Source organism: Chiloscyllium plagiosum, chromosome 13, assembly GCF_004010195.1.
Source record: "Chiloscyllium plagiosum isolate BGI_BamShark_2017 chromosome 13, ASM401019v2, whole genome shotgun sequence".
In the NCBI taxonomy this organism is placed as follows: Eukaryota; Metazoa; Chordata; class Chondrichthyes; order Orectolobiformes; family Hemiscylliidae; genus Chiloscyllium; species Chiloscyllium plagiosum.
Window position 1 is genome coordinate 9,266,880 of NC_057722.1, and position 21,103 is coordinate 9,287,982.

The 21,103-nt window shown below is 42.9% G+C and overlaps 1 protein-coding gene across 2 annotated transcripts in view; it reads right to left on the minus strand.

Moving 5' to 3' along the window:
• Positions 1–383: 383 nt before the first annotated feature.
• Positions 384–21,103, minus strand: part of sned1 (sushi, nidogen and EGF-like domains 1) — a 145,710-nt gene continuing 124,990 nt past the window's right edge. For both annotated transcript variants that reach the window (XM_043701804.1, XM_043701803.1), the window contains 10 exons: positions 18,741–18,853; positions 14,845–15,123; positions 10,317–10,482; positions 9,034–9,116; positions 7,844–7,942; positions 6,077–6,193; positions 5,522–5,609; positions 5,021–5,097; positions 2,679–2,714; positions 384–1,015 (listed from right to left, as the gene is read on the minus strand). In XM_043701804.1, coding sequence (XP_043557739.1) covers positions 2,689–2,714; positions 5,021–5,097; positions 5,522–5,609; positions 6,077–6,193; positions 7,844–7,942; positions 9,034–9,116; positions 10,317–10,482; positions 14,845–15,123; positions 18,741–18,853 — 1,048 coding nt within the window. In that variant the 3' untranslated portion in view covers positions 384–1,015; positions 2,679–2,688. The remainder of the gene's footprint in view (positions 1,016–2,678; positions 2,715–5,020; positions 5,098–5,521; positions 5,610–6,076; positions 6,194–7,843; positions 7,943–9,033; positions 9,117–10,316; positions 10,483–14,844; positions 15,124–18,740; positions 18,854–21,103) is intronic.

The following is a 21,103-nucleotide window of genomic DNA, read 5'->3' on the forward strand; positions in this document are numbered from 1 at the left end:
CATTAAAAGCAGGGTTATCTGGAGAGGTGGTCAGTGGAATCATTTTTAGGGTGTACCAGCAAAGATGTGGCACAGACAGAATAGTCACGTTTGGTGCTGTGAAAGCCTATGGTTCAACAAAATCCCTTTTTCTAATGTAGACTAGCAAGTGTATTTGTTTTGGTACCCCCAATGTCAATTTTGGACCATGGTTCAAATTCAACTCACATTGATGGGATAAAAGAAGTTTCTCTCTAATGAAACATGATTTGTGTCATCCAACTGAGGGGGAAGGAGCTAAAGGTTTTCTTAGCCCCTAGCCAAGTTCCTTGAATTTTACAAGATGACAGTCTGGGAAATCTCAACCCAAGTCCCAGCAAATAAGTGATAAGTGCATGCTGCAGAACTGTTGTAATATTTTAATTCTAACTAGCACAAGCTTAACATGAATGGAAATACCGAACTGGTACAGCAAGAGAGGTAGGGGTTTTAAGCACGCTGTCAGGCAGTCTGAGGGGCTCTGTATTATACACAATATATTGGAGCCACACTTGTCTGATCGAAGTCTGCACAACTCTACCACTACGAGAACGCAATCCAAATTCCCAGCAGTCACGTCTCTCAGCTTGAAGAACGTACACACATCAGACACACAGAAGTGAATACACAGACAGATTCGCACTCAAATGCACCCATGTACCACGGGCATTCACTCACTCGATTGGTCACTCACTCTCTTCTCTCTGCTTGAACACAAAGACAAGTGTGTGCATCTGCTCTCCCCTCACTTCCTTCCACACACGCAATCTTCTTCAGTTACTTATGTGTTGATCAAATTTCAGCTGTCCTGGTTTTTTGTTTTCCGACTCTGACATCTCCAAATTGAACAAAGTGACATTAGGACATTATGGCTGACTCTAGAATGGGTGGCCGTGTCTTTACAATGCGTTAACTTGTGGTGGATTTGATTAACTAGCACCCATTCTTCCGTTGTCTTCTGATTTTTGATCTCCTTTCTTGCATCAGCTAGAAGGCCCTAAAACATAAAAAAAACCTCAAAGTGAAGATGCCAGAACCTTAAGAATCTTGCTATTACCTTAAAATTGTTAGTTAAAGGCAATGGGTGGAGGAATAGTATCATACAATGTCTAGAGAGGACTGAGGCCTGCAAAACCAGTGTGAAAGGAGTAGAAAGAGAGCAGTATAACAAAGTAATGGTTGCACAGCATAGCGTAAGAGTTTTAAAAGTTTAAATAGATTGTAGGTGGAAGGTAAGATTGTGGAAGTCAGACGTCAGAAGCCAGGGGCAGGAGAATTGATTCAAACCAGTGATGGCTTTGATAGGAAGTACAATGTGTAGGCTACTAGTTCAAGAGAGAAAATGTCCTAAGAAGCTTTGGCTCAAACAGTATTAATGAAATACTAATAGACACTCTACATACAGCACTACACCACATGCATCTTCGATGTTTGGCACCACTTCACACAAAGTTCACACGCACAAAAGGGAATCATTCTGCTTCCCATCGCCAAAAAAAACAATGATGGTGCAAACTTTCTGGTCAGTGTTGGAACCCCTCTTCTGAAGGTTAAAAATCACACAACACCAGATTATAGTCCAAAAGGTTTATTTGGAAGCACTAGCTTTAGGAGTGCTGCTCCTTTGTCAGGTAGCTGATGAAGGAGCAGCGCTCCAACAGCCAGTGCTTGCAAATAAACCTGTTGGACTATAACCGTGTTGTGTGATTCCAACACCAGCTCCTCCACATCATGACTTTCATCTTCTGAAGGTGACCAGATTAGACTTCTATCCAATACCGGCCTTCAATTTTACTGGCCAATTGTCCAAAGGAGGAGCCTTTTTGAACTTGCTGAGTACAAGGAATTCTGGAAGAGAGCAGTGGAGAAAATATGCACAGAAAACACATACCTATTTTATTTTTTAAGGTTTCTGAATTCTGGTAAGTAACAGGCTAAAAGTCGCCAGACTGCTCAGCTTGGTCAGTGAGAGTATATGGCTGAATAGATAAATGAGTAGGATGGGTGAGGGGTTAGGTAGAATGGGGAGGGGTGTTGGAGCAGCTTATTTGGTTGGCAAAGTTAGGTCACATCGGATTGGCAGGAGGCAGTCAAAGTTGTGCTCTCAGAAAGTCAGGGGATGTGTCGAAGTTTGGAAAAAGTCAGAGGTTTAGTGGGGAGCTGGTGAGTTCAGAAGTGATGGAGGTGGTTGGTTGGAGAATGGGCCACTCTGGGGCTTGGGATTTGCAAGGAGAGGGAGGTATGGGGGAAGTCGCGAGATGGGCTACTGTTTGTAGAGTTACTGAGGAGTTTGACTAGGATTCCTTCGGTATCCATCCACGTAATTAGGTCAGAGCTGTTCAAAATCTCTGACATTAATTTGGAGTTGAAGACTTCTTGGGTGAATCCCAGGAAGCAGGGAAATTTCCCATTGGAAGATCAAACGTCCTGGGCAATTCCCACAGAGCCAATGTTGGGACTTTCATGTGGTCCTGAGACCAGATCATTTGGAGCCATTTTTTAACAATACACGTATGGCAATCACACATACATATGGCAATCACACATGCATATGGCAATCACACATGCATTTGTTAGTATGCAGGGAGGTACACATATTGTGATGGGGAAATATAAACATGTTAAAAAAAAACACTGATTTATTCATGAACCAAACTTACCAGTAATTAGTTAATGTCTGAACAACCTTCTGTTTCCTGGAGAAGAGAGAAGAGTCATAATAACAATTGGATTGATTAAAAAACCTCACTGCTAAGTAGCTTTCAAACCTCATCTGTGCCGAACGTCTAGAATCTTAACATCTCTAGAACCTGGCTGTGATCATATTGTGAGCTGAAAATGTGTTGCTGGAAAAGCGCAGCAGGTCAGGCAGCATCCAAGGAGCAGGAGAATCGACGTTTCGGGCATGACCGAAACGTCAATTCTCCTGCTCCTTGGCTGCTGCCTGACCTGCTGCGCTTTTCCAGCAACACATTTTCAGCTCCGATCCCCAGCATCTGCAGTCCTCACTTTCTCCTGTGATCATATTGTACATGTATTTCACTGCAGCATTGGAACTGCAGGTAAGGTGGCATTTGCTCTTGGCAATACTGCCTGGCATTATGGCTTTGCTGAAGTATCTAAACATTATTACTGGGTTGGCAGTCTGGATTCTGTAGTGTCCAGTTATAAGAGAGAAGGCCTTGATCTTGCTGTCTCAGAAAAATAACTTTGAAAAATAACTTTTTCATGCAATGTGGGAATTGCTGCTGCCCAAGCTTGATTGCCCCTCACAATGCAGTGATGAGCTTCCGTTAGAGAGGGAGGTTCACAATTTGGATGCCTTGCTTGTGAAGGAACAGCCATACAGCTCCAGGTCAGGATAGTGTGTGACTTGAAGGAGAACTTGCAGGTGGTGGTGTTTCCATAGACTGCTGCCCTCACCTTTCTAGGTGGTTGCAGGTTTGGAAGAGGCTGTCTTAGCAGATTTGCCAAGTTACTGCATTGCATCTTGGATATGATAAACATTGCTGCCACTGGGCAGCTGTGGTGAAGGGAGTGAATGCTTAAAGCGGCGGATGGAGCAGCAATCATATGGAATACTTTGTCTTGGATTAAGTCAAGCTGCTTGAGTATTGTTAGACTTGTGCTCATCCAGCAAGTGGGGAGTAATCCATCATCCTTATGCACGTAGATGGCACATAAGGAGGCGAGTTACTTGTTGTGGAATTCATAGCTTCTGGCTTTCTGTTGTTGCCATGGTACTAAATAGCTAGTCCAGTCCAATTTCTAAGTCGAAAAGTGTGGCGCTGGAAAACTACAGCAGGTCAGGCAGCAATCCGGATAAAGGACTTATGTCCAAAATATTGACTCTCCTGCTTCTCGGATGCTGCCTGACCTGCTGTGCTTTTCCAGCAGCACACTTATCGACTCTGATTTCTCCAGCATCTGCAGTCCTCAATTTCTCCCAGCCCAGTTTCTAGTCAACATTAACTTCCAGGCTATTAACAGTGATGGAAATACCATTCAGTCATAGTAATACCATTAGACACCAAAGGGCATTGGTTATATTCTCTCTTGTTGGAGATGGTTAAAATCACACGACACCAGGTTATTGTTCTACAGGTTTATTTGGAAGGACAAGTTTTCGTAACGTTACTATAAGTGCTGTGTCCTATGATCCTGCCCTAATAGCTACCTGACAAAGGATCAGCGCTCCAAACGTTTGTACTTCCAAATAAACCTAGTGAACTATAATCTGGTGTTGTGTTATTTTTAACTTTATCCACCCCAGACCAACACCAGCACCTCCAAATCATTGTTGGAGATGGTCATTGCCTGGCACTAACATGGCATGAATATCATTCGCAACTTATCAACACAAGCCTGAATCATGTCCAGGTCTCACTGTATTTGAACACGGACTGTTTCAGTATCTGAAGCATCATGAATGGTGCTGAAAATTGTGCAATCATCTGTAAGCATTCCACCTTTACCTAATGATGGAGAGAAGGTCATTGATGAAGCAATTGAAGCCTGGACACAAATCTGAGGAACTCCTGCAGTGATGTCCTGAAGCTGAGATAACTGATCTCCAACAACCACAACCATCTTCCCTCTGCCAGATAGGACTTTAGTTTTGCCTCTCATTCCCATTGACTTCATTTTTGCTCAGAGGCTCCTGATGTCACATGTGGTCAAATGCAGCCTTGATGTAAAGGGCAGTCACTCCCACCTCACCTTAGAATTCAACTCATGTTCCAATCCAGGCTTTAATGAGGTCAGGAGCTGAGTGGTCCTGACGAACGCAAACTGCAAGTTTGTGGGCAGTACCTAATCACTTCTAATTTCCCTCAAGCATCTTGTACATGAAAAAGTTTATTAATAAAACTTAAAATTCCTTCAGCCAGGCTTCCCACAAAATCTGATGGCTCACCATCCGACTGAGTTGACTACCTGAGATATTAAATCTTTCTGTTGCGCAAACATTACTGAGTGAATTATTCAGGAGGTAAATACTTACTGGGTTTTCTGTGTACAACAGGCTCACAAACCTCTTTGTAGCAGGTATCCTGATGAACTTTATAAATTCTTTTATACCTTAAAAGCAAACGTGAAACGTGAGATTTATACTCCCGCTGAGAGGTCATAGAATGAAAGCCCAAACTTTTAATCTTCTCTAATCTCCACGACCTCCTGAAATGTCCTGTTTTTTTTCCATTTTTATTTCCTCTGATTTGCTTTGATTAGCAAACTTCAAGGTTATCCAGCATTGGCAAGGTTATCCAGCATTGGCAATGCCCAAATCTGACTTTACATCAACATCAAAAGGCCCAAGGTGAAATCACGAAGTCACACCTTTCCCTCTCTCCACACGTCCCAGGGAATGCATGTACCTAATGCAGTAAGCACTCCATTCTCTGAAACTAATGACCTGATAATCCTCACGTCCCTAATGGCTTTGATAGTTTCACAAACTGACTCCCCGAATGATTCATGTCCAAAGCAAGAATGGGAGACTTACTTAAGCTGGAAAACACTGGCCTCCCACACTGGAACAGATTTAGTTTCAGAGTACAGGCGTGTGCAGGGGTGAGGCAGCTTCTTACAAACTAAAGGCAAGATAAAAGCACCATTAAGAACGTGATCCAGAATCAAACATCTTTCTATTTAGTTTCCATTAATGACAAACTAAAAGGCTCTGTGGTTTACCCCACTGTCACTATGTTATGACACACTGTCCATTCCAAACCTCCCACACTGCACATTATGTAGTGCTGTTACATCCCCCACTGTAGCTGATAACATTCACAATATCAGATCCTTCCCTGATTTTGTGATAATGTCTGGATCATACTTGCTGTTATTCTAATTGTTACAGTTTCTAGATTATCGATCATCGGTAATGAATTTCATACAATGTTCTAATTAAATTATTATTTCTCTTTGTTATGAATTCTGTTGCTTAATGGCAGATTCATGTAAATTATAGCACCCTGTTCCATCCTACTCTCACTGGTAAAGCTCTTAGCTATGATGCACGGTCTTAATAGATTTTGGCTTAGTAGTCTTTTCTTACATAATTCACAGTGTTTTCCCTTGAATCCTGTTTCACAATCACACATGTATGAGTCCATCCCCTTCACGCAAGTACCTCCATTTTTACAGGGGTTTGAGGAACATTCCCATTGATCGTCTGTAATTAAAGAAATAGCTTTTGGAGATAGCAGCACAAACAAAGAGCGATCAAACATTTAGGCAAACAGACATTATACTGCACACTACAGCTAGGACATCAGGTTGGCATATTGACAATCATAAACCCGTCCCACACTTGGGTACTACCTCCTTCCTCACTCTCACACGGCCTGTCCTGTTGTATGTAGCTTTGAAAGACTTAGTACTTTCTCAAGAACAATGGGCACTACCTATTTGTTTTATGCCAAAGGTACGTGGTCATTGTAAATAAGGAGCTGGTAGGAGACAGACCTGGAACCAGTGTGTTCCAACAGTCTCTAGAAGTAATGCAGGTAATCTTCTTGTAACCTGTAAATAGGTGCAATCATGCAATACCTTCAGACCTTTCTGTATTCTTCATTCATGGGATGTGGATGCCGCTGGCTGGCCAGCATTTATTGCCCGTTCCCTGTGCACTTGAGAAGGTGGTGGTGAGCTGCTGTCCATGCGCTGTGGGTAGACTTACAATGCCACCAGGTGGAGAGTTCCAGGCTATTGACCCAGTGACAGTGAAGGAATGGAGAAATATTTCCAAGTCAGGATGATGAGTGGCTTGGAGGGGAGTTTGCAGAAGGTGGTGTTCTTATGTATCTGCTGCTCTTGTCCTTCTAGATGGAAATAGTTGTGGGTTTGGATGTGCTATCAAAGGAGCCTTGATTAATTTCTGCAGTGCATCCTTGTAGATAGTACACACTGCTGCTTCTGAGCATTGGTGGAGGAGGGAGTGAATGTGGGTGTGGTATCAGTAAAGGTGGCCACTTTGTGTTAAGCTTCTCGAGATTGCTGGAGCTGAACACAGCCAGGCAGGTGGGGAGTATTTCCTCACACTCCTGACTTGTGCCTTGTTGATGTTAGACAGGCTTTGTGGAGTTAGGAGGTGAGCTACTTGTTACATTATTCCTCGCCTCTGACCTGCTCTTGTAGCCACTGTGTTTATATGATCTGTTCAGTTCAGTTTCTTGTTAATGGTAACCCAAAGCATGATGCAGCCTTCAGTGATGTAACATCATTGAATGTCAGGGGTCTATCATTAGATTCTCTCTTGGAGATGGTTATTGCTTGGCACTGGAGAGGCAACGGTCTAGTGGTATTATCCCTAGATTACTAATCCAGAGACCCTTGTAATGTTCTGGGATCCAGGTTTGCATCCTGCCATGGCAGATGGTGGAATTCGATTTCAACAAATAAAAAATCTGGAATTAAGAGTCTAATTGTGACTCCGAAAGAACTTCTTTGACATTTATGACTTGTTGAAACTATTCTAGAGATTCTCCAGCCCAGTTCTGGTTAAGGTGGTGCTTCAGGATCATAGGAGACCTGGGAATTCTTGGAATGGAAAACACCAGCTGCAAGTCCTCAGGAACCCTAATTGGATGCTTCTCTTCCTCACCCAGTGGTATTTGAGGTCCCAGGCACTGGCAGGAGCAGAGATCGTTAATTCTACTTGCAACCTATGCCTTTTGTACCTCGGTTCTAACTGGCCAGCTTTAACTCAATGTTACTAAATGGCTACTTCGACCCTTAGTTTAATTATCCTTTCTTAGAATAACTCTCACTGAAAACCAACCCCATATAAAAGGTGCCCACAAACTCTTGATAGGAATTTTACCTGGTTCAGTGTTGGTCTCAGATTCTTGGATCTCTAAGGCCAGACTGATACGATTTGTCGATTCCTCCAAGTTTTCCAGTTTGATTGGTGGCTCTGGGCCTAGCCAAGAAATCAAAGATGTGCACAGCCATCATTTAGATCAGGATGACAGATCAAACAATACAGCACTGCGTTAAAACACAGGCACTTGGCTGTAAGCAATTCTGGTTTGCCACAAGCAGTTTTCACTTTCCAACAGGGCATTGATCGAATGAAGGACAACTCAATGCACTGAGCAGCTAGTCACTTCATATTTAATTGAGTGAGTTTCAATTTTCGAATCATTCAATATCTGAGCCACAAGATTGAAGATGGCACAAAGCAGTGCTGCTGAACGAAGTCAGGATTGTTGTGACAACCTGCATCATGATAAAATTAAAAGACACTTGCAACACCTGCAGCCTCTTTTTATTTGATCATGCTAATGTGCTTGTCAATAAAGCTGCCATGCTGAGCCACATAACTTTCTAAAAAAAATGAACTGGTATGGATATGTTTTTGCTTGAGACTTCCATGAAGAATCATAGAATCCTTACAGTGTGGAAGCAGGCCATTCAGCCCATCGAGTCCAGGCTGACCCTCCAAAGAGCATCCCATCCAATCCCACTCCCGTAATCCTGCATTTCCCATGGTTGATCCACATACCCACAGCACCCAGAGGGATGAACGTGGAGAGAATGTGCAAATTCCACACAGACAGTTACCAGAAGGTGGAATCAAACCCAGGCTGGGAGTGCTGGGAGACAGCAGTGCTAACCATTGTGCCACCCCGCCACTCATGTTATGCCATGTTGACGGAATTCCGAGGCAAATAATATTTCTCTTTGAGGATCAATTGGTAAAAGATCAATAAGGTATTTGCATAATAGAACAACTGAGCAAGAATTGAATCAAAGTCCCAAAGATTAAAGAACAGAGTCTAACGTAGTACAGTGCTAAACCCCTTTGACCAAGATCATGGTCATTGTATTCTAATGTATCCCTCTGTTTAGCCCAGCATTATTTTTTTAATTATACCTCTGTAACAGATGATGGATGCTTCTTCATGCTAAATGTACTGTATAAATGTAAATTGCTGTTGTACTGTTAATGATCAAGTGCTCTGAAAAATTAACATCAACCATGCAAGCCGACTGAGTTCTGGTACCTACGTGTTAGCAGAGTTATGGGATTATGCTGCAGATTCGAAAAGGTGGCACTGATCCTCCCTCTCCCATCCAGCATCTCAGAGTACCTGAAAATCAAATCCAAACCAATTTACTTTGTTTGTCTGTCAAAATTTCAAATTCAAACAGGATTGTCAGCAGCACTGACAAGATGAAATAACCAAGCAGCTCCAGGTCAGGTACAACATGAGTTTAGTCAGAGAGAAACATTGCAAAGTTCAATTGCATGCAGCCCTTTTCTGTGGGTTGCTACATGTAGTCTTTGAAATCTGAGGTGAGCTTTGTGGTGCGCATATACACTTGCTGCACAAGCTGTGCCAGGTGTCATACTGGTGAGAGAGTTATAACCCAGGCACTGAGTATCTGTCAGATGTATAGAGAGTAGACAGATCTGATGTCAATTGAAGTGTATCTGACTTTATGCTAATGTTGTCTTAATACTTAAATGTTAATTAATGCTACAGGTTTATTGCTTTATTAACATATTTCTGATTGCACACAGGGTTGAGCAGCAGCAGGAAGGATCCCGCATCAGTGTTGATAAGTAAGATTAACTACTTTCAGACTTGCTGCTGTTGAGTTCTGGCTGTTGTACAAGAGTTTGGCACACTATATAGCTCTCTAAAGTCGCTAGAGTTTACATGGAGTGATACAGCATCACTGAACAAGTCAGTCCTGACCTTTTGGTTTGCCATGAACCAGTTAGCTTAGTTGGTGTGATGGCTGGTTTGCAACACAGAGTGATGCGCCGGGGATGCAAATCCCACACCAGCTGAGGGTACCATGAAGGTCTTGCCTTTTCAATCTCTCCTCATGCCTGAGGCATGGAGACCCTCAGGTTAAACTCACAACCAGTTGTTCTCTCTCTCTGTCTCTAATGAGAGAACAGCCCAATGGCCCCCCTGGGACTACAGTAACGCTACCTTGCTCCCAGCCATTTCTATAGGTCACAATATGACTTGAGTTATGCTCAAGTGAGTGAATCAACCATTTAATGCCATTGACCAATCTTCTCTGAAGAATCTGAATATTTTTCTTTTTAGGTAACAGCCTAATCCCCTTTTGAATGTCTCAGCTAGAACGGCCTTCACTTCCCTCAGTCCTTTTTTGCTTCATCTGTTTTGTGGATCTTAGTGTAGTGTTCCTGCATTTAAGAAGGTCATTTTCCAACTTGGCAACACTGAAGGAAGGTCTGAGATTGGAGTTTCATTGGAAGCAAGGGATTTAAAAGAAATATTTTTTTAAAGGAAGTGAAGCGTTCCACCTACTTTATGATTTGGGAATTGTCCTCGTAGCTTCCATTGCCAGTTTCCGCCTCATCAGGTTGTAGTGTGACATGCAGCTTATTATTGTACATGCCACACTCCTCAGGATCTGTCTTCTCCTTCGAATATCCTTGCGTTTCCCCTTGCCTTGTGTTACTTTGAATTCTCACTAAGAAAAGATACAATACAGCCTAGCGTTATTGGCTCACATTGGTCCTTACAGGTGGAATTGAAAACCTCACCACATCGTCACTTCCAAGGCTGTAAAGCCCTTGGTCACTGTGAATGATCTGAAACATTATATAGTCACTTGGTCACACAGAACTGAATACAGCTGAAAAAAAAGACATGTTGCGAAGCTTTTTGTTTTTTTCATTCATCAGGACATACAATCACAAGAATACCAAATCCCAATGGAAACAACAGAATGACTTAAAATTGTTGTTTCCTTTGAGATTTGGTACTCTTTTGACTCTGTGTTTAAAGATAAGATGAAAAGCCTCCAGTAACTCAGATCTCCAACGTACATCCAGTGTACTGACTGTGCATAACTACTATTGTACACATGCTCCTTCAGTGACCTTTTTGGCTTAATGAACCAAATAGCAGTTACATAGCGCCTTTGACTTAACAAAGCAACCCAATGCATTTCACAGAAGCATCAGAAGACAATAATTGACACCAAACCAAAGGTGGAGATAGTTGGATGGATGACCAAGGGCTTGGTGAAGCAGGTGCTCTTTAAGCAGCATCTTGTAAAGGAGAAAGGAATGGAGGGGTTAATGATGAACTGAGGGCTAGGTAGGTGACGGCAATGATGGGATTAACAAAGTCAGTGGATGCTTATGTAGCTAGATTTGGAGGAATATGGAGCCTTGGAGGCTTGTAGCACTGAAGGAGGTGATAGAGACCAGCAAGTCTAAGACCAGGGAGGGATCTGGATACAACCATTAAAATGTTCAAAGATGCCACCTCTATGGCTGTACTCTTACCTGACATTTGCTCTCTTTGGACAGGTATAAATGCTAAAGTCAGGGTTCTTCTGCCATGTCCAAGCCACTCTCCGTCTATGGAGCTGTACACTTGGTTAGTAGGATTACGGGTGGGTAGGTATCCTTCTGAAATTCCTGTACAAATACTCTTTGTCCTACAGTGTCACCAAACAAAGTGACCTAGGGGTGCTGGTTCCTTGAAATTGGAGTCTCAGGCAGCCAGAACCCATGAAAAAAGCATTTGGCACACATGCCTTTAATAGTCAGAACATCAAGTGCAAGGGTTGGGATGTCATGTTGTGGTTGTACAGGACATTAATAAGGCCACTTCTAGAACAATGCTTACCTGGTCACCCAGGTGACCTTATAAAGTTTTATAAAATCATGAGGAGGCATTGATAAGGTGAATAGTCAAGGTCTTTTTTCTTGGGTAAGGGAGTCTAGGACTAGAGGGCATAGGTTTAAGGTGAGAGGGGCAAGATTTATAAAAGACCTGAGGGGTAACTTTTTCATGCAGAGGGTGGTGCACGTATGGAACAAGCTGCTAGAGGAAGTGGAGTAAGTGGGTACATTTACAACATTTAAAAGGCTTCTGAATGGGTATATGAATAGGAAGGATTCAGAGGGATATGGGCCAAATGCTGGCAAATGGGACTAGGCCAGATTGGGTTGTCTGGTCGACATGGACAAGTTGGACTGAACGGTTTGTTTCCGCACGGTATATCTCTATGACTGCACTTCAAAACAAAATCTCATTGGTGATCAAGTGCTCTGGGTCTTCTGAAGGTTGGGAAAGGTGCGAATGAAATGCAAGGTGGTTTTCCAGACAGCAAGATGATGTATACAACCAGAAAGTAAAGTAGGGAGAAATGGTAAAATTGAACAACATTGGCAGATTTAATGTAAAACACAAAATAAAGTATAATTAAACATAAGGAAACCAAAAGGCAAACAATCCAGTTCATCAAGCTACGACAAACATCACTTTAAGGGCAGGATGTGATTCAGCCTGTTGATGGGACTTCAGTGAACCCCAGAGGATTGGTGTAAGATGAAAAGTATAAATCATTGCTGGAAATACAATAGCTGTTTTGAGATGGATCTGAATAGAACTCCGCTAGGACATTGCCATAGAGTAGTCAACTCAACTTGAATTCGTATTCATAATTTCCTCCAGTTCACCATCAGGATGAACAAGGGCTGAGTCTTCAGCCTGCACTACAATCCCTGCTCCGTTAGCACTGGTGTCATCTCATTCCTCACCACCCAGTCACACTGAACCTGATTCGCTGTGACCTTGTACTGTTCAACCTTGAAGATCCAGCTCCCATCCTAGGCCAAAACTACAAACTACCTGTACCCATTTCATGTGAAAAACACGCTGGGTCATTTCTTTAACTTAAAGTCACTTGATCATACAGAACCTGATAACAGCAGAAAAAAAACACATGTTGTGAAGCTTTTTGTTTTGCATTCATCAGGACACAGTCACTTAAAGGTGCAATATAAATGCACAATGCTGTTGTTGACTGTTGAAGGTGATTAAGCTATCAAGCGACAAAGCATCTCCAGCTACTTTTTGACAAGACAAGAAAGATTCTTAAGACTTGGTGAAAGATTAATCTGCATGCAGCATCTTTACCAGTTCTTATCAGAACCTGTACAGATAGTAATATTCCCCAAAATGGCAGTTAACATCATCTTGTTTCCACTTTTTATCCTCTGATACATCTTCTCTATAACTCACCCACTTTTCCGATCTTCCCTCTCTATCCTGCTCTCAAATCCGTTCCAACACAGGATTCCCATTTTCAATCCTTGTGCCTTCTCACTACTTCCCTTCTGCCTGCTACTCTCAATCTGTGTCTTCTCTTCAATCTCCCTTCCTGATGTATTTTCTCTCTTATCATTCTCTGTCTACACTTCTCTTCATCACCCCCGCCACTCCCTTCTCGATTGCATGCCCTCTGCAGCGTTTTCGATCCCCAGGCTGTGTCCTTGTTATACTATTCTCTCACCCATATTAGCTTGTTATCTTGTTTCCATGTCCAATCAATTACCTGTATCTTCTCCTGACGTCTGTCTTTTCCCAGTCGGTATGCACATCTGATCTTTGCCCTTCTTATTTATGTCCACTATCCCTTATAAAAAGACTGTGTATTTAACAACTATAGACTGCAATTGAAAATAAGTTAAAATTCACTCATTTGCCAGCATTTATTGTCTGGTCTTAGTTGCCCTTAAGAAAGATATGATGAGCTATCTTTTGAACATTGCAGTTCATGCTCTGTAACATGACACACAATGTCATTAGGGTAAGAATTCCAGCATTTTGACCCAACAACAGTGATATTTTTAAAAAATGAGATTTACCAGGAAGGTTGCACAATATCACAGCAAGGAATTTGACACCAATTGTGAACTCCGTTTGTGACTGTGGATTCCTGCAATGTATAAATGATCAGGAGCCGAGTTGTTTGCAAGTGATTCTCAGGGAACTGAGCGGGTTGGAACAGAGCCCATGTTACAGAGGCAGAGAGAGAAAGACATGCACACAGAGTACAGCTCCCCAGAAGCAGTAACAAAAATGTTGAAATTTGCAGAAAACCAGTTACCTATCTTTCACCAGTTACTGCGAGCTGTGATCTTTGGATTGGTAAGTTCGAAACATTCACCAAGTGAATTAGTCACTCTGTGCTTCTTACAAACAAGTGGAAGCTTCCAGAGGAAGGCAACTTGACAGTTGCAACTTGCCTTCCAAATCAAAGGATGATCATCTCAACATTGGAATCAGGACGCAAAAACCACTGAACCGACTTACTAGTTTTTTCAACCTCGACCAATAATGTAATTTCTCAATTTGTTTGTCTGTGTGTGTGTGTCTGTATGGGAGTTCGTGTAATGGGAGTTTATAAGGGGATTAGAGTTTTAGCTAGTAGTGGTATATACCAATATGTTATATCTCTGTATCTGTAGCTATCGTACAAACACTTATAATGAATAATACTTCCTGTTCAGTACAGAAACCTGGACCATGCTTTCTATCAAGCTTGATTTGAAAATCAGATAAGTTAGGGTACTGTGCATACCTTAAAACAAACTTTAACAAAGTGTTCGTCCAGAAAAATGGTTCTTTCATGGTATGTCAGTGTAACCAGCAAAGCCAGCATACAATGCCTGTTTGTAATTGCTCCTTGATCTGAGTAGCTCATTTGGGTGTTTCAGAGTGTCAACCACATTGCTATGGTACTGCAGTCACATTTAGGTCAGATTGGGTAAGGTTGACAGATTTCCTCCCTTAAAAGTCACCAAAGAATCCAATGGGTTTTTACAACAATTAACGGTAGTTTGGTAAACAATACAGAAATTAAATTTCAATTCCCAATTTACTAGTTGAATTGAAACTCCACCAGTTACCATGACCTACAACTGTCTCCACTATCTACATTCTCTCGAAGATCCCTCCCTAGTCAATTTCCTCCATGCACGACCTCCGTTTAATCACTGAATGCTTCCAAATTCTGGCTTCTTTTACTTACATGTGCTGACATTCAGATAGGCAGGGTCACTTAACAGCCTTCCCCTCTTGGTATCTCGCACTGCCATTAGTGCCAGTTTGTACCTCTGTCCAGTCTCCAGGTCGCGGAGTGTGTAGGCCGTTAACTTTCCATTGGGAATGTAGCGGCTTTTCATTTCACAAGGGGTTGTGCTATTGAGAATGTAACCGTTACTTGGGCCAGTCAGCGGGCTATTCCAGCGTAGCCTTGCTGTTGTTGTTGTAACACCAGCCAGCACAAGGTTCTGAGGAGGCAGTGGCCCTGTGACAGAAAGACACAGTGAGCTTCTGTTAGTTACTTTATTCCTGGAGATGTCCTTTTTCACTTTGCAGCAATCACAGTGGGCCCATGGGGAGCTACATTCCAGTCACTGAGAACCAGAAAATCAGGTTCCATTGCTAGACATAATAGGACTATCATCAGGCACTTGAGTTTACATCTTGGAAGCATCTGTGGAGAGAGAAACAGAGTTAACTTCTCACGTCACAACCTTTCATCTTCATCAGAATGGGAATGTTTAGTCTGTTTTAAGCTGTTTAAGTGGGGGAAGATGGAAAGGTAAACATGAGAGAAGGTCTGTGCCAGGGTTGTGGGTGAGACAGGTTAAATGGCAGAAAATTTGATGGGGCTGAGCCAAAGACAGAAGCTATGAGAGATGAAGGTCAGTTTGCGATGCAGAGTAATGCCAACAGCATGGGCTCAATTCTTACATGGAGGACTCTCCTTCTCAACCACTCTTCTTACTTCAGGCATGGTGACCCTCAGATTAAACCACCACTAATTGTCTTTATCTCTAATGGGAGAATAGTCACGTGGTCCAATCAAACTATGACAACTTTATCATTTAGTAAACAGCACACGTAATGAGACAACAGATGTGTCCACAGGAAGCGTGAATTGGAAACAACTACCATTTGAAAGCAAACAATGAGAAAACAAGATGCAATGTGCAAAACAGAATAAGATGGGCAGGAATTGCTGAACGCAGAAGACGTCAAAATTCATTTGATTCCCTCACTTTCGCCATCGACCCTGCAAACTCTTTTCTCTCCTGTCTTCCATCCTATTACAGACCTTTATCCCTTGTGTTCTTTGTCCAATTTCCACCAACTTGACAACTTTATAAGGGTTTGAGGAACATGGGCCAAGATGTGGATCAGAATCGGCGACAAATACAATGATACCTATCTTGATGTTGAGAGCAACTTGCTCTACCTTTTATGCTTTTCACAAACGGCATGATGAGATTCCCACTTGGCAGCAGACAGTTGCTAATTAACGAGTATGATTGTTTTGTTGATAGCCAAGCTCATCACATTAATATTCAGCCTCTCATTTTACCAAACAAGGTTGATGTCGGAAAAACTCAACAAGGAAAGCGAAGTAAGCACCCGGTGGATTCAGCTCGCTTCCTGCTCTGAATGACTGCCATGTTGTTTTCACTGGGCACCAGCATCTAGGGGCATGCCCAATGGGCACTGGCCACCCTATGTCCTTGGACATTGGCAACTGATATGTGCTAACCTCTAAGAGGCACATCTTCAATTCACTTACAGGTCACTTCTGCTGTGCAATGTTGCAGCTTGGGTTGCAACTGGTAACTCTCGTTGTAATGCTGCAGCAAGGACACTGTGCGTTTAGGCACACACACCCAGCTCACGGACTGGACCAGGCTGCATTTCCAGGCTCTTCACTCATAGTCATAGCACTCACTCATTCACTCATTAAAGAAGATGCAGATGGAAGAAATGCTGGTCTTTTGGCAGATATCAGCTGAGAGTGAGTTAATCCAGGAACATTGTGTGGTGAGATGGGGCGTGGTTGGTAATTACTGAGTAGCATTTGGTACAACCCAACAAGAAACCACCAACTCATGGTGCCAAACCCACCAAAACACTTGATGCAATTCAGACCTATCCAAAAAAACCACACAATTTAGTCCATAGACTTTTCTCTGTGTATGTCACAGAAAGGTTAGAGCTAATAAATTGAGGGTGGGAGGAAGAGTGAGAGACAGACAAATAAGCAGAGAAATAGTGAATGAGAGATGGAGGCAAATACAGAGAGAGACCAAGTAACAAAGTAAGAGCTAGGATGGAAGACAGAGAAAGAGAACAATAAAGACATTTGTAAGTATTGAAGTTCTGAGGGTCTCGGGGGTCCCCATACTACAAACAGAACATTAACATGCAGGTATGGCAAGCTACTAGAAAGCCCAATTTCACATTGGCCTTTATTGCACAAGAGTAAATAACTATAGAATCTCAATAGTGTGGAAGCAGTTATTTGGCCCATCGAGTCCATATCAACCCTCCAAAGAGCATCCCACCAACACCTACCCTATCCTTATGGGATAAGAAATGGATGCAGGAAGAGACCACAGGAGCTATCAGACTTGCTCCACCATTCAATGCAATAATGGATGAACTACCAAGAACTCCACTTTTCATATCTCTAGAGTCAAAACAAAAAATCTGTCTATCCCAGCCTTAAATGCATTGAGCAAAAAAGCATGCACAACCATCTATGTTAGGTAGTTTCAAAGATGCATAATCCTTTATATCTCAGTCTTAAATGGTCAGTTTTTATCCGGAGACTGTGCCCTTGGGTTCTACACCACCCAGCCAGAAGAACCTGTAGTGTCCACCCAATGAAATGACCTCCCATTCTTCTAAACTCTGGTGTATTATAGACCCAATTTAGTCAGCCTCTCATCAAAAAGACAACCTTCTTATCGCAGTGATCAATCTAGTCAATCTTTGCTCTATTACTTCTGAGACAACATTATGCCTCCTTTAATATGGAGACCAAAAGTGCGCACTGTATTCCTGGTGTGGTTTCCCCAAAGCCTTACACAATTTTAACAAGGGCAGCACGGTGACTTAGTGGTTAGCACTGCTGCCTCACAACACCAAGGACCCAGTTTTATTGTACCCTCAGGCGATTTGTATGTGGAGTTTGCACATTCTCCCTGTGTCTGCGTGGGTTTCCTCCGGATGGTCCCGTTCAAAGATGTGCAGATTAGGTGGATTGGCTGTGCTTAATTTCCCATGATGTCCAGGGATATGCAGGCCAGGTGGATGAGCCATGGGAAATGCAGGGTTGCAGGGATGAGGTGGGTCTTGGTGGGATGCTCTTTGAAGGGTTGATATGGACTTGATGGGCCAAATGGCCTGCTGCCACACTGTTGAGATTCTGTGGTTCTTTACTTTTATGCAGTAAAGGCCAATGTGATATTGGCCTTCCTAATAGCTCGCCATACTGGCATGTTAATGTATTGCTTCTAGTATGGGGACCCCCCCCCCCCCCCCCCCCCCAAGGCCCTCAGAACTTCAACATTTACAAATTTCATGTCTGGGTGGTCTCACATCTCTCTCCACCAAAAGGGACTGTGCTCTAGACGTCGGATTTTCTGATGCAGAAATCAAAGGAAATCCCTCCAGCCTGTCCTTACATGTAATTACATCATTACATGGATACGCAAGAACATGGCAACAACATTCACATCCCCTGAAAGGATTTTTAAAAACTAAGTAGGTGATACAAATTCCTAAAAATGAAAAGCAAACACTAAAACTGTAGATGCTTGCAGGATCTTACTGAATGGTGGAGCAGCTTTGAGAGGCTGACTGGCCTACCTCTGATCTTAATTTTGATGTTCTCCCATGAGGGGTTATGAAAGCTTTACAAAGCATTACAATGGGCTGACACGCAATGAGTATCAGTCCGTTTAATCCAAGGCGCAATGGTGCTTTCGGATGCAGCTACCCGATGAATGATTGCCTATCTAACCCGCAGTCAAGCACAATGTTTCGATCCTTTCAGGTGCAATGAGGTGTGAACCCCTAAGGAATGCTTCCGAGCTGATCAGAACCTACGTGTCCACACAGGCAGGGGTGGAGCTGCGAGACCCTCCAAAAAGCTTTCCTGTGTGTCGAGACTCATCTGTGGCATGGCCTCCACTGTATAGAATTCTCCTGGAGAAAGGTCCCTGTGGGTGAACAAGAAGGAAAAACAAGTGATCCATTACTTTAAAGGCGATCAAACATCCCCATGTACCATGCCCTGCCAAACCCCATCCACCACAAAACCCTCAGCAGTCCTGACTACTTTTGGGATATGGAGGTGTACTGGTACAGTGGTCAGTCAGAGTACAATGCCCACCATATTCACTGACCCGTTTGCACTCTTGACCCCAGAATGCATTGGTCAATTGTGTTCATATCAATCTTACAAGACAGCCTCATGTGATAGGATGGATTTTATGGGAAAGTGGTGGTAGGCGCGGACTTGGGGTTGGTGTTGATGTGAAGTAAGGGTGCGGTGGTGGCTTGATGGCACCCAGGAAGTAGGGGGCAACCCAGACAGTGACTTTGTGAGGGAGCTGTCAGGTACCTTTTATGTCCACTAATCCCAATTAGTGCTCTGTTAGCTTTTTAGTCTCAGAAGCTCCATTGGGAGGCAGTGGCTACATATGGCTGAGAGGGTATAATCTTGGAAACAAGGTGAGTGCAGCTGGGGCCATAGGGGTTAGAAAGACACAGGAGTTGGGGGTGGTGGTGGTCAAGAGGTAGAGAATGATAGAAATATCATTGTTGGCTGAGGGCAAGGGTGAAGCATGGTCACACTGGCAGCCATTCCCACTAGGGAGTTCGATCTGAGACACATAGCAACTAATTAAGAGGACCACTCCATTCCCTCGAACCCCATGTTCACTTGGCAGACATTCCATTTAGGTTGGAGGTCACCAATCACGATCAAAATGTCACTGCCAGCTGGAAAAGGCCTTTAATTGATTAATAAAGTGACACAAAGATCAAGCAACAAGGAAGGTGAAGCTACTGGTATTGGGTGCCTATAAATTCAGCTTAATTCAACCTGGCACTGGGTGTGTGCATGTGCAGAGTTAGAAATGTTTTCTTTTCTAAGGGGTGCAATAAGAGAAACAGATTAATTAGAGATGCAATGAAACTGAACTCTCATTAAGTGCCTCAGATATACCCTTTTGGTTGGGAGCACATATAAGTAGCAACTTAGAATGACTTTGCACTTGAGAGTGCAACCTACAATTGGGTTTTGGAGTTGAATGTCTTAAGGGATTAAGAGCTGAAAGGACAGGGGTATTTGGTTGATTTTGAGTAAACAAAGCAATTGATTAGTGAGTCAGATTAGCGAGTATTTCCAGTCTTTAAAGAAAAAGTAAGATCTTTACTTTGTTTCTAGGTCTCCAATCTGTCTCTTTTTCTTAAAAAATATTTTGTGAGGTATAAAGATTGGGTACTTACATAAAGAAATTACAATAAAGGGTAAAGAGCAAGGATGCTGGAGCGATTCATTAATAAATTTAATAAAAGTATGATAGAGGTGGCAGGTAGATGATGCGTTGCTGCTGCCGCATGTGGGGGCTGCTGGATAGCAAGAAGATCCAGTGAGAACAAATTTCATAGAATCGGAGATCTACAGCCCGGAAAAAGGCCATTTGACCATGGAGTCTCCAGTGGTTAAAAGCAACCTCCTAACTATTCCAATCCTATTTTACAGTCCTGGGCCAATAGCCTTGTATGCTTTGGCATCACAAGTGCACATGTATAGCAAGTACTGGTAGCACTATGAAATTTGGATATGAGTTGAAGAACTGGAGCTTGATGCATTGAGCCAGATAAGGGAAGGGGAAAGCTACCTGGACACTTCGTTCTAGTGGGCAGTCCCATCCTCAGGTAACTGTACGTGCGGTAGATATGGGTAATCAAGGAGTTACCTTTGAGAAGCCTCAGGCTCTGCAATTGCCTGACAGTTAAAGGGTTTGAGTAAGCTGTGGAGATGAGAGTGGATACTGCAGGATGATGAGCAAACTGACCATGCCACCATCTTATGGGGAGTGGTGGGGGTTGGGAGCGGGGGGGGTGAATAGAAGTATAGTATTGGTAGGAGACAGTATAATTAGTGGAATAGATATAGTTCTTTGCAGCTGTGTGTGAGAGTCCCAAAGAATGTGTTAGCTGCCCAGTGCCAGAGTTAAGGACAGGACAGGAAAATGAAAGGGAACCAGTTTTCAAAGTCCATGATGGCACCAATGACATTCTTGGGACTAGAACAGAGATTCCAATGAAAGATATTGAACTGTTAAGAAGTATATTAGGTTTAGCATAATCTCCAATAATTTCAGGATTACAACCTGAGCCGTGGGTCCTTTGAACCAAATAACTAAGGACCCTATGATACTGAGGAAGCATGGCAGGGT